Source organism: Triticum urartu, chromosome 1A (genome assembly GCF_056163025.1).
Source record: "Triticum urartu cultivar PI428250 chromosome 1A, HENAU_Tu73, whole genome shotgun sequence".
NCBI lineage: Eukaryota > Viridiplantae > Streptophyta > Magnoliopsida > Poales > Poaceae > Triticum > Triticum urartu.
The window spans coordinates 494,358,437-494,372,742 of record NC_141873.1 but is presented as its reverse complement, the minus strand read 5'-3'; the positions used below and the strand labels follow the sequence as shown (position 1 = coordinate 494,372,742).

The 14,306-nt window shown below is 45.7% G+C and overlaps 1 protein-coding gene and 1 pseudogene across 1 annotated transcript; both read left to right on the top strand.

The window, feature by feature from the left end:
• Positions 1–2,854: 2,854 nt before the first annotated feature.
• Positions 2,855–4,599, top strand: LOC125521675 (expansin-A4). The gene is made up of 3 exons (XM_048686727.2): positions 2,855–3,140; positions 3,239–3,551; positions 3,845–4,599. Exons 1-3 carry the CDS (start codon positions 3,002–3,004, stop codon positions 4,146–4,148), a joined length of 756 nt encoding a protein of 251 aa, XP_048542684.1. The 5' UTR covers positions 2,855–3,001; the 3' UTR covers positions 4,149–4,599.
• Positions 4,600–4,915: 316 nt separating this feature from the next.
• On the top strand, positions 4,916–13,728 carry LOC147991917 (uncharacterized; annotated as a pseudogene).
• Positions 13,729–14,306: the final 578 nt, after the last annotated feature.

Below are 14,306 nucleotides of genomic sequence, written 5' to 3'. Positions count from 1 at the left end.
CATCGGGACTCCGTGACTATCGAACGACCACTACTATCGTTCGAAGGAGCCGCCGACGTGTCATCGTCGTCGCTCCCGTAGCTACCGGAGCTGGCTTGACCTTATCGATGACAGCTGGAAAATGTTCATGCATGTGCCCCTGAGGACCAGAGCCATGTAGCCGCAATTGTTGCCGTTGAACCCTTGGATAGATCTGAAATACCTGACACAAAATCTCGCCACATGACGCGAAACCCTAATATCACCGCCCCAAGAAGATGACAAGAATCAACGCCGGAGCTCCGTCAACTACGTCCCGACGGACGAACTCGAGGAGGATCCGAGCCCGAAAGACAAACTCGAAGAAGCCCCGGCACCCCGAGTGCCGCGCCTGTGAGGATTAAAAACTACTAACCGGAGCGGAGGCATCGGGATTCCGGATTCCCATCCCCTCCACCGACCGCCGGAGAGGCGGACAAAGGTGAGGCGGATCCACGAGAGTTTAATTTGCCCTAGCCGCCTAGGGTTAGGGGGGCCATATTTCTTTTCTTGTATATAATCTTGGATTTATATGTCCATCTATTTTTTTTGGAATTGTTTGGATTTATATGTCCATCTACATGTAGAAAAGAAATTGTATTGAGAATAAAGGAGAAAATATATTTACCCACAAGAAAAAAACGAAAAAAAGATGTATTTATCACCGACAAGCAAAGGATATTCTTGGCAATCATGAACCAAGAAAGATTAGCCAGCAGTGCACTCCTACACAGTCACGGTTACACAGCTAAGAAAGATTAGCCAGCAGTGTACTCCCACACAGCCACAACTGTGTAACGAATCAATGCGTGACTGTGTTCGATAACTACATACGGAGGAAGGAGGCTGGGAGATGAGAGCACAGGCTTCCGGACTCTCATTCCTCGGAGATTTTTACCCGGGGGTTCCCATCGGCCCAAGATCCTGCGATCTTTTTCGTCGTGTCCGCTCCTCCCACACACACTCACAGGGGTGTCGCTGCCAGAATCTTCACGTACAACAGCGCCGCTGCGCCACACCGCTCTGTTCCTACACATGGCCTGAGAGTATATCACCTTCTGTGAACACTTGCCGCTACATTGCGTTACCTTTGATCGAGAAGCATACCTGTGCTGTGCGTGCTGCGTCTGCGCACGAAGTGGATTTGAGGATAAGATGCAATCATCTTCATCTGGTGGGCCTGCATCACTGCACCAGCCGGAGGCCGGCGGAGCAGCGCCACAGGCGAAGTGAGCGTGGAGCAACTGGTCGGAGCGTGACGGGTCCAAGAGGGATGCCAACGGACGAACCAACGGGGTGGCTAGCTAGTGACAGACCGACAGGGGATTAGCTAGCCGCAACTCCCGGGCGGCCATGTGCGACTAACATGGCGTGGGGCTGGCCCTGGGAACTGTTGCTTTCTGAAACCGATGGCGGAGCCGAGCGGCGGAGGTGGCCGCCTGCTTGACACCGGCGAGGTGCGGCGGCGGTGCCATGTTACGTGTAGGCGACGATGGGAGGGTCAGCGTAGAAAATTTGTAAGAATCGCCGATCGATGTAAAGACTCGGCCATGCATGCATGCATGTGCATCCTGCATGAATGAGCAGGGTACCAAAGCTTTGTCTGAAAGCTGCTGTTGGATTTACGTGCACATACACTGCTCGGGCCTCGCTCTCATCTACACAGGGCCGAGCCATGTTACGTGTCCCGTTCACGTGAGCGGCCATGTGCGCTCCAGTCTTCAGGAGCCCACACCAAGGTTTTGCCTGTTCAAACCTTAATTGAGCATCCACCTTAAAGTTAGCGTGCGCTAATCATTGGAGCCGGCTGTTGATCACTTCAGTTGAGCATGCATGGTTCCCTTGGTACGTGTGGGTGGTGTGCACAGTACGTACGTTCGTGTGCATGGCACATTGGCATGGCTGGCTCCATGGGCGGGCCGGGGCAGCTTCATGTGCCGATGTGCGTCCTGCCCCGACAAATCCACGATTTCCTTTTTGTATCCGATGGTCCAGTGTACTCCCCAGCAGGACTAAGTTAAGTGACCCGAGATTAGCAGTGGAGTACGTTTGGTGGAGCTGCATGGCTCCCACTGCAACAATACGTTCGTCGAACCATCCAACACAGGCAGCGAGTTCCTGGACCATGCATGCAGCTGCTACTTATCCATCCCAAGTAGTCAAGTTGGGCTAGGTCGGCATGCACTTGCGCCGTTACGCGCCGATCATGAGTGGATTATCATCACGTAGTATCTAGTAGCAGACACGCCATGCCGCGCTCGCACCGCGTGGCCGAGCACCGTGACACAGAAACACGACCGGATTCCTCCCTCCCTAGCTCCCTCCAGCGGTCCGGCCCTGCCACACACGGCTACGCGCGCATGGTGGACGCGCCTTGCCGCCCATGAGTTCCACGGAGTTAAGGCACGCTGTGCATGCATGCGTGCTCTGCATCCTGCCCATGGCCGAGTCCTGCATGGTCCTGGCTCAGCTAAGCGGCCGGCGAGAGCCATGTGGGGAGTAGGGCGCCGCGGGACCCCACGGCGACTCGTCGCGCCACCAGTCCACCACACACACGCGCGCTCGGCCGGGCAAGCGGTTGGTGCCCGTTACGTACGCGCGCGCGCGCCCGATGCCAGCCGAGGACACTCGCATGTGCGCCTGATTTGTATGTATTAACTGCCGCGCGCCCCCGTGGCCGTGGTCACCCCGCACGTCAGAGCCGGCCTTCAATCTCCCATTTTCCTCTCTCTCCCTCTCCCACTCATCAAATCGTCAGGAAAAAAGAAGAAGTGATATTAACCTGCACGGCCCCGATCGAGCTTGCAATCCAACCGCCACCGGCACCGAGCTTTACTTTGGCTATATATACCCCGGCTGGGAGGAGGTAGCTCCTCACTGCCAACCAGCCATTTCGAGCCTAGCTAGCTTTAGACGCCATATCCCCTCGAAAGCTAAGCTAGCTTGCTGATACAGGGAAGCTCTCCCTCTCTCTCTCTCAGCAATGGCGGGCACCGGTGCTCTCTTCTTCCTCTTCTCCTCCTTCTGCCTCCTGGCCCGGCAGGCCGCGGCCGGCGGGTACGGCGGGTGGCAGAGCGCCCACGCCACCTTCTACGGCGGCGGCGACGCCTCCGGCACCATGGGTAAGTCCCCGCCGCCGCGGCTGGCGAATGCAATGCGTAAACGCCTGCCACACAGACACAGACACTCACGCGCGCGGGCTGTTTGTTGGGTTTTGCAGGCGGGGCATGCGGGTACGGCAACCTGTACAGCACCGGGTACGGCACGAACACGGCGGCGCTGAGCACGGCGCTGTTCAACGACGGCGCGGCGTGCGGGACGTGCTACGAGCTGCGCTGCGACAACGCCGGCAGCTCGTGCCGGCCGGGGTCCATCCTGGTGACGGCCACCAACTTCTGCCCGCCCAACTACGGCCTCCCCAGCGACGACGGCGGCTGGTGCAACCCGCCGCGCCCCCACTTCGACATGGCCGAGCCGGCCTTCCTCCACATCGCGCAGTACCGCGCCGGCATCGTGCCCGTCTCCTACAGAAGGTGAGAAGAAAATCAAAAAAGTTACAGTGTACCACGACCGACCGATCGAACCGATGGGTTAAATTGACCGGGCGTCGGTCGGCTTGAGGATACGCGAGGACCGCGGTTGGTTCGGCCCATAAGTTTGGGCGGGCCACACCGCTGCAGATATGTGATACGGTGCACGCCGATAGGCAGGCCACTGTCCACAGTACTTACATCGCATGTGCTGCGCCTTGTAATGTCGCAGCTTCACTGTCACCGTGTGTCACGTAGTGCTAATCCTGCATGTTACCCCTTGATCGATGGAGCAGGGTGCCGTGCGTGAAGAAGGGGGGCATCCGGTTCACCATCAACGGCCACTCCTACTTCAACCTGGTGCTGGTGACCAACGTGGGCGGCGCCGGCGACGCGCAGTCCGTGTCCATCAAGGGCACGCGCACCGGCTGGCAGGCCATGTCCCGCAACTGGGGCATGAACTGGCAGAGCAACACCTTCCTGGACGGCCAGTGCCTCTCCTTCCGGGTCACCTCCAGCGACGGCCGCACCGTCACCAGCAACGCCGCCGCGCCCGCCGGCTGGCACTTCGGCCAGACCTTCGAGGGCGCCCAGTTCTAGTCCGCTTCCTCCTCTTCTCTTCTCCACAAGCATAAGCGCTGGAGAGAAGAGACGGAGCACTATATTCAAGAATTATTTTGGCATTCGCGTGCGTGCGTGCAGGAGGAGGAAGAAAGGCCGGCCGGCCTCTTCGTTATAGTGAAGGAGGACGCTCCGGGCTACGCTGAGGCTGCTAATTAGCACCCGCTTAGACGCTTTCCTTCTCTCGATCAAAGTCTCAAGTTTACTGAAGACTCGAACAACCATCCATCAAGTACCGTACCGTACGTAGCAGCTTGGCACTCCTTGAAGAAGAAGAAGAAGAAGAAGAAGAAGAAAAGAAGTTAATAATGGCAGTAGTTATGATCAGTACTAGAAGTACCTTTGGTGGTTTATACCAGTACTAATTTGTACTACGGGGTGGTGGCCCTTGCGATGAAATTGAAGATTTGCAAGGCCATATTTATGGATCCATCCATGTTCTAGCTAGCTAGCTACCTAGCTGGCCACCCGTAGCCTCCATAGACCGAGTGTGGACGGACTTTGGCTGTTTGCTGGGCTGTATCTTGTTGATGGTCACTCACATGGGCGGGGGACGCCTTGTGGGGCGTCCATGTCGTGCCTTTTCCGGAGAGGAGCCAGGGACAGCGCCCGTCGGTTGCCGTGCTCCGTTTCGTGTAGATGATAGGCCTCTGCAATGGGTCTGATCATCCATCGTCGACGGTTGCGTGAACGCCTCCGCACGCTCAAGTTTGTCGTAGGATCGGCTCTCCTTCTGAAATGGCGCCATGGGAGCTTTCGAGGTACGCTCATAGAGCCCTGGTGCCGTCTAGGGGTGTGATTTCGCAGTCCAGAATTGGGCGGGCAAACCGCATCTTCCGGGGCTGGCGCGCTCGTCCTGAAGATGGTGTGCTGGCGGGACGTGATCGGGCGAGGACGGGAGCGTCCCATCGTGTCACGTTATCACGTACGCGTGACTATTGTTTCCACCATTTAGGATCACTGATGTGGTACTTGTAACTGCTCATCATTCCTTCGCTGGACAAAATTAGCGCTCGACCGTAGAATTGTGGGCATCTTTCTCTACCTCTGATATGATAGCAACGGCTGAGGGTTTTTGTCGCCGTGACCGTGTTGTCGGTTTCGCTGATTTGACAGCAGCTTTGGAGGTTGATGTTGAAAGGATAGTTTTTTTTTAAAATAATCATTTAAAAAATAATCATATATATTTCAGTACACAAATGTATTACAAAGAGTACACATGTGGTCATCACAAGAGACATACATAGATATCTTGCAATATTGCATGAAAGACTTCGCACGAAGTAAACTAGAATTTCACTTCGGCAGAATCTTGTGCCACGTCAAAACGTTGCCCACAACCGAAAGGATAGCTGAGAAAGAAGAAATCAGGTTCAAGGTGAGGATAAGGGATTTACATAAGATTCCTGTGAGAACTGAAATTACCACAAAAGATTGCCGTCTCTATGACATGCAAGCAAGAGGAAAAACTTTGAGTCTGTGGATATTGGCGACTTGGATGGAAATGGAAAAGATGATGCCCCTTTCAAGATGTCTGAAGTTGCTTCTGGAAGAATTGCTCTTGAAAGTTTGTCCTTGAAACAGTATGAAAATGTGATTGGAGGGAACAAAGATACTACTAATATAGCTGTGGGAATGGAGTACATTTGGTTGCTGATCCAAATGCTAAGATCTGCAGCCTTGTGATGGGGGAGGCTCCTCCTCCCGGTTTGCGGCCCGCCCTTCCCCGGCGGCCGGCGGCTCGCCTGCGGCGTTCTCCCCCGGCAGCGTGCTCCTGTGGAGGTGGTTCTGGGAGGCCTCGGTTGTGCCTCCGCCATCATGGCCATCAGAACTGTCCGGTTTGGCGCAGCGGGATTGCGGCATGGGCTCCTCCAGCTCGCTAGGGTGCGCCCTGCTCGCTGCTGTCGGGGGCCGACTGCTGGGTCCCATTGCAGTGCAGATGCAGGAGGCCGCTGGATCTGGCCCATAGGCTGGCAGGGAGGTATGGTGCTGGTGGCTTTCTAGTGCTGCCGGCGCAGTGGTTCTATGAGAGGTGGGTGGGCCAGCGGAGGTGCAGTTTGTGGGGGTGATGGTGGTGGGTAAGCTTCGGGCGAAAGCTTGTCCGTTCTTGCAGGATGACGGCGTCGGCATTCGTGGACGTCATTTCACCTCTCGGGAGGCGCCGCTGTGTAGACCTGTATCCTCTGCAACCCTCGGATCGTGCTTTTCGGGTGAAAGCCAAAGGCCCGACTGGGTCAGGCGAGGGTGTCATCATTGTCGCTTCCCTCTTTGGGGCATCACCTTGAAGAGCAACAGATCCCATTTGTGCGATCCATGGGCCGGACGCTCGTGACATTGTGGTCGGCAAATGTCCTTCTGGCAATGTGGATGTCTTCCACGACTTCTTGTGTGGCAACGATGATGGCTTCGGGTGGAGCAGGTTTGCAGCTAAGTTTTGCTAGTCGGTCTCATCCAGCGTGTTCGAGGGGTCATCGGGCTTCACTTTGTCTTTCTGAAATCAGAGATGTTGAGGAGGGCCTTGTGGCGACGATGACACGAAATGAGTGCCCGGTTTCGATGCTAGCTCGGCATAGGCCCATCGCTTTTCTCTTGTGATGCTCGTCGACAGAGTCGGAGCTTCCTGGTCGTCGGCGTGTCTGGTTGACTGCTTGGCATTGGTCGACACAGGCCTCGGCGCTTGTTTGCAGTGAGGGCATATAGGCAGTCGCCTATGGTGGAGTCGGAGTCGCCTAGTCGAATGCGTGATGACGATGGCACCCGGTTGCAACCTCGATGGCGTGTGTGTTATTATGTCGGTTGGCATGTCGTCCTATGTGCCTTGTTTTTGCACGCATTTGTGACGGTTTTTACCCGATTTTCTATTAATTAATCGGGCAACTCTCTTCGACCTTTTTAATGAATCGAACTCTAAGGGACCGTGTTTGAAAAAAAAAATGCTGAGATCTTGAAGAGACTGCAGGTTGCAGAGGAGATTGCTACTAGACAGGCAACTCAGTTGGTCACTTAATAAAGGACAAAGATATGGACATTCAAAAGAAAAGCTTTGAGTTGGAGGTTAAAAGGCAACATGAACCGCTCCAACAGAACTTGAATTTTGATGATAGGGACATGTTTGAAGTGATGGGATCTTGAACTACTGTTGATGGAATTGAGACTATACATGAAAAAAAATGAAGAGAAAATTTAAGATCTAAACATTGATGACCCTCGAGAAGATCTTGATCCTGTAGATTATGAGGGGAGTCAAAACACCTTTGCCGAAACATTCCTCTTGCATCTAAAGGGGAGCTGAAGGAGGAGCACCTCAGAAGATGTAACAAACATAAAGGAAAGATGGATTGCAAGATTGAAGATTTTGCTAAGGAAAGAGCATCTGCTAAGGATGACTAGTAATAAACTATCCCTACAATAGTTAATTCCTCCCTTGATAAATTGGGTACTACTGCCCAAAAAATTGATGTTAATCTGGGAAATTATGAAGAAATGATTTATCATAACTTGGCTTTAATTAAATATGTCGAACAAACTAGAGTTGATTTAATTAAACAAGTCAATGTCCAACATGATATGACCCCTGGAAAACCTGATAAAAAGAACTTTCTTGACACAAGAGAACATGATCTAGAGGAAATGATGTCTGATGATAATGATAGTAACCTGGACTCCAAAGATGAAAAGTGGGACCATATACAAAAAAGTTTACCAGGAGAAGGAATAAAAATAAAAACAAGTTACCCAAACATTTGGGGATGGTGCATGTTTGTCCTATCCCAAGACTTGAAAAACTTGGAAAGAAAATAAAGAAATAATATACAGGTTGGTTAATAATAAGAGGTATTTTCTAGAAGACAATGAAACAAACATTTCATAGGGAGTTCATAATGGATAAAAAAGTGTTTATTTCTTGGGATTGTAGGAGACAATGAAACAAAAATACATCTAGATTTGACCGGTAAAATATTTGTGCAAGTAGAGATTTTCACTCAAACCACACACCCTCTAGGGGGGAGGTCTGGGAGGCTCTTGCTTGGAATTAATTATACTACCTTAAATATAATATCTCAGGAAGGTAAATGGAGATGCACAGCCTGATAAGAAAGCTAGAATTTTAGAAGAGAGCTCAACTAGACAGAATTATGCAACAAGATGAACTTAAATGGAAACAAGGAGCAAAAATTACAGAACACCTTGAGGGAGAAGATAATACTAAATGCCTACATGCTAAAGCTAATGGAAGAAGGTAATACTCAATACCTACATGTTAAAGCTAATGGAAGAAGGCAACATACTCTAGTTTTTCACACACAAAAGAGTTTCCCTTCGTACGGTTTTCTTGTTTCTCTTGGCATTTCAGCCTTTTTTTAAAGATAAAATGTATATTTTATTTCTTAAAAAGATTCAACAAATTTTAAAAATCAAGATATTAAAAAGGTTCATAATATTTGTGAAACTTTGTGATTATTAGTTTTCAACAATATTTAAAAAGTTCACAATTATTTTTTGAATTTTTTTAAAAGGAGTTACAGAACTCCTTGAGGGAGAAGCTAATACTAAAACCTACATGCTAAAGCTAATGGAAGAAGGTAATACTCAGTACCTACACGTTAAAGCTAATGGAAGAAGGCAACATACTCTAGTTTTTGCACACAAAAAGAGTTTCCCTTAGTACGGTTTTCTTGTTTCTCTTGGCATTTCGGCCTGTTTTTTAGACAAAAATATATTTTATTTTTAAAAAGATTCAAGAAATTAACAAAATCAAGATATTAAAAAGGTTCACAATATTTGTGAAACTTTGTGAATATTTATTTTCCACAAAAAAAGTTCAGAATTATTTTTAGAAAAAAAATATTTTTTAAAGGAACATTTTATGAAATTTGTAACGATTAAAATTTCACATTTATTTTGTTAGATATTCTAAATGAAATATCACATTTATTTTTATGCTTCGATTTTATTTGTTTTTCTATGGGTTTTTTTCTTATTCATTATAATTTGGTTTTCTTTGTATATTTCTAGGTTTATTCGGTATTTCTGGTTTCTTCGTTTTACTTTTGTTTCTTTTGTCGTATTTCATTGGTTTGGTTTTACAATACATGTCTACTCTCTTTTCAGATATATACAACATTTAGTTTATAAGCGTTTAACAATTTTGAAATACATGTTTAACATTCTCTACAAAAACATGTTTTGAATTTGTTTTCAATTACGTGTTAAATAGTTTTTCAAATACAGGCTGAAATATTCCTAAAATGATAAAAACACATTTTTTTGTACTTTTAGTACATTCTACAAACTTCTCAATTTCATGAACACATTTTTCAAACTAGTGAAGATTTTTTTAATGTGACTTACATTTTTTGAATATACGAAACATTTTATTGAATTGCATGAACATTGCTTTTACAGTTGGACAAATATGTTTTTTTAAATATCTCATACATTGATTTCGAAATGTGTGAAATTTTATATTTTTCATATTTTTCGTACATATGGTGGACATTTTTCGTACATATGATTAAAATTTCATGTATTCATGATTAACATTTTGTACTTTTTATATTCGCATTTATAAATTTGTTATACGACAAAGATATTTTTTGTACACATTTAACAATTTTCAACTGCAGGATTAATTTTTTTTTTCAAATTTTTATGTAAAGTGCTTTTCTTACATATATATTACAAATATTTCAAAATATAAACACAGGTAAAAAAAGTGAAAAAACGAAAAAACGTACATGATATCACTATGACATCAGGACGGCGCTGCAATTGATAACTGGGACGACCCAGGCAATTCCTATTTGGGGCTTCACGTGCCCATTACAGTGTATTTTACAAACGGGCGCATGAAACACCCCCATGCTGTGCCGGACCCTGTAGCTTTTTCTCTGTGTTTTTAATCTAACAAAAAATGCATGTTGGTTGTGAAATGTACCAGCAACCTACCTCATCAAGGTACCCTGGTGTAACACCCAGCGGGATCTGGTAAGTTGCAACCTTTTCCTTCTTTTATTCTTCCTTTTTTTTCCTTTTTCATTTCTTTTCGTTTTTTGTCCTTTCTTCTTCTTCATTTTTCTGTTTTTCATTTTTCATTTTTTGTTCTTCCTTGTTCGATGAATTTTTTGCAAACACGTGAACCTTTTCTCCAAAGCAATGAATTTTATGAAATTGGATGGACTTTTTCAAATTCGATGAACTTTTGTCCAATTTTGACGAACTTTTTTCAATATCCATTTTTTTCAAATTCGATGCTTTTTTCTAATTTCAATGATTTTTCTAAATCCATAACTTTTTTTATTTTTGATTTTTTTTGCAAATTTGATGAACTTCTTTCAAATCATGAACTTTTTCCAAAATTCATGAACGTTTTTGAACTTATGATTATTTTGTTCTCTTTTTCACGGTCAACCGAACTCAGAGGAAATAAAATGTCATCGAATCTCGCTCTACATGGGAGCTTTCCTGGCACCTGAAGCGCCCAATAGGACCACCCCTTCCTAGGGGCCGCAGTGCACGCACATAGCCGCGCCCCTGGGTTTTGCATTTGGGCTTGAGGAGGTGGAGCGGGCAAATAGTGTAGTGTCCCTCGCATTAGATTTCCACCCTCTTTTCTCGGTGTTTTTCTTGTTTTTTATGTTTTTTTATTAGTGTTATGTTCGTTCTTCTGTGTTTTCTTTGATTTGTTCCCTCGTTTTGTTTGATATATGACTACTTCTTTTAAATCCAAATTGTACATTTTATTATACAAGTGGAACACTTTTTTGACACACGTTGAACTTTTTCCAAATACACGATTTATATTTCCTTCAGTTGCTTGTTTTAAAAAAAAATCAAATACATGTCAACATTTTCCAAATACAAGCTGAACATTTTCTAATGGCACAGAGTATTTTTTTTGAAACTATGCGAACATTTTTTACACTGTACAATGTTTTGAAAAATATTACAAACATTTTTTGAAATGTGTGAATATTTTTTATTTTAAATGTAATGTGAATTTTTTGGATGGTACTTATCATTTTTATAATATGCAAATATTTTATTAAAATGTCACCTATTTGTTTTTTGGCAAAACGTGAACATTTTCATGAAATATCACGGACACTTTTTTGTCTGTACGAAATATATATTTTAATTATGCAAACAGAGTCATGAACATTTATTTTGAAGTATGTGAATATTTTTTAATGACATGAACAATTTTTGCAAATGCTATCAACACTTTTTAAGTTGTGCAAACATTGTTTTACACTGCATGAGCAACTAAACATTTTTAGGATTTAAATAAAATATATATCCATTGCAAAAGTATAAACAAAAGTAATAAAAAAAACATGCGCTAGGAGCCAGCCCTCCCTCCTACGTCCGTTCATTGGGATGGAAGTTTTTTTTAACACAGTATAGACGGACGCAAACGCTCATATACACGTGCATACACGCACACCTATGAACGCATACACGCATACCCTACCCCTATGAGCATCTCTGAAAGACTGAGCCGGCATATCATATTAAAATTTACGAAGTCATCCTAGGCACCTCGTCATCGACGGGAACGTCTCCTCCCACTGAATGCGCATTGCCGGAAATCCAGAAATAAATGCGAACACCAGGACTTGAACCCTGATGGGCTGGGATACCACAATCCTTCTAACCATCCAACGACAGATTGGTTCGCCATTGAGATGGCAGTTGCGTCTGAGGCAAAGGGCTTTTCTGTCTCGCTATAAGCATGACCCCTCTTGGCTGCCTTGACTAGTTTAATCTTTGCCGGTGTGATCCTAGGGGCCACATATTATAATGGCATTAAAGTAAGTACTTGGGCCCTAGTTACAAACGGGGGAAAGAAGGCCTAAACACGGAGATGAACCTACTACAAAAAGCTTGTGCCTCAGGGCATGGGCGTACATTTGCATTGAGAAGGAAATTGGCAGCTTAGGCATCAGGAACTTGCATGCAATCAACCAAGGACTTATTCTTTCAGCGGCATGGAAGTTGGCAAAAGAACCACATAGCCAGATGGCTTTAATCCTCAAGGCTAAGTATCACCATGACATGTCCATTTGGAGAGCCAAAGCAAACAAGCCGAAATCAACCTTCTGGGCTGCAATACTAAAGGTGAAGCCTCTCTTAATTTCAGCCTCTACCTATCAGATTATAGATGGTAATAGTTCGGTGTGGAGTTCTCCTTGGTTTTCAAGATAGGAAGGAATTTACGATCATTTAATTGTACAAGAGCAATCTTTGTCTATCCTGCTATTGTTAGAGATCTTTGGTTGCCAAATAAAAAAGCTTGGAATGCGGGTCTAATTAATTCTTTGTTCTCTCATGAGATAGCTAATGATATTCTTCAGACTCCTATAGTTGCTGCTGCTGGACAAGATGCTTTGATTTGGAAACTAACACCTGCAGGAAATTTCTCGTCCAAAAGTGCATATAAGCATTGCTTCAACAACCTTGACCTACCAGCTAGACAACGATCGAAAGAGGTTCATCCTCAAATCGTTGCTCTTCTTAATCAAGTTTGGCAGGACAAACTCATGGCGCCACGGGTACAGACATTTGCTTGGAGACTTCTTAGAAAAGCGCTTCCTACAGGTAAGAGAGCAAGTAAATTCTCTAAGCACATAGATGAAAACTGCTCCAGGTGTGGCAATACAGAGGATGAAATGCACATTTTTTCTTTGCCCTTTCTCTAAGGCAACGTGGTTTTGCTCACCTTGGTTTATTAAAACAGAAATCCTTGCTGCTGTTAACCATTCTATTCCTAACATGATCCAAACTTTGCTTAACTCTGGCCAGCCACAAATTAATCTTTCTAACTTGTATACTTTTCTGTGGTGCGTGTGAAAATCTCGAAATGATGCTCTCTTTGCTAGGAAATTTTGCAGGCCCTCTCAGGTGTATGCAGTGGCAAACGCAATCATACAAGGAACCAAATTAGGAGAAATACCTACTGAAGCTCATGTTGTGCATTGCTTACATGACCAACTGGTGCAGCCGACAATACAAAATCCGGACTCTTTTCCAGGCAACACAATCTTTTGTGATGCTGCGTGGGAAATACATCCAGCTCACAGTCCTAAACAGGCAGGAATTGGAGTCTTCATCCAGGTTCAGAATAATGATCGAATCCATCAACTTCACATTGCAGCTATGTCTCCTATGGCTTCTTCTCCTCTCCAAGCTGAGACTTTTGGTCTCATGGCTGGCAGAAATACTCAATGTTCAGGACCCACATTTCTTTACGGATTGTTCAGTGCTAGTTTCGGCAGTAAAAGAGACGGACATTCTCTCTGCTCCAGGTCCATGGGACAATAGGCCACTGCTTGCACAAATACAAAACAGTCCTTCTTTTTAGCGTGGCAAAGTTGCTCACATTAGCAGGGGAAACAATGTCAAGGCGCATCATCTTGCACATCTAGCTTTGAAAGTTCAAAACTGCCATGTATTATTTCGTTGCTTATGTCTTGATGCAGGACTTTGTTCAACTAGGGAATCCCTCTCTGTATCCAGCGTGCTTCCTTTCACACGGATGTATATTGCGCATTTGTAAATCTGCGTGATGAATTTTCTTTATGCGAGATAAAAAAATAATGCAATTTTAGGTCACATAGAATTGTATTTCATCATGAAACTTTACAAAAAAGCAGTATACATTCCAATGTGGACGTGCATTTGTTTTATTTTTTAAATTTCAAACTGATTTGCGATTTCTTAACAAGAAAATTAGGTTCCATGGAGGCCGAGCCCAATTAGCAATTTCCGCTCAACTCGTCACCCAAAAGTTTGTCTCCGTCTCTCCGACTAACTCCAATAAGAAGAGCTGGGGAAGTAAACTGCGACGATTCTAACAAAACCCTGCATCATTTTCTCCCTGGGTCGTCGACCCATATGTTAAGGGCAACTCCATCGGCAATCACCAAATGGGCATCATCGAATGCCCGTGGACAAGTTCGGACGTGTCCCTTGTCTAGTGAAGAAGGGACAGAGAAGGGAGGAGATAGCAAAATGGGTTTGTGGTGGTGTGTGAGGCTAGGTTGGCAGCGTCCGCGGACATTCGGACTCCCCAAATCTCTCCTAGTTTGGGGGCGGTTTATAGGGCTCAGACGTCCAAACCAGTCTGCGGACATT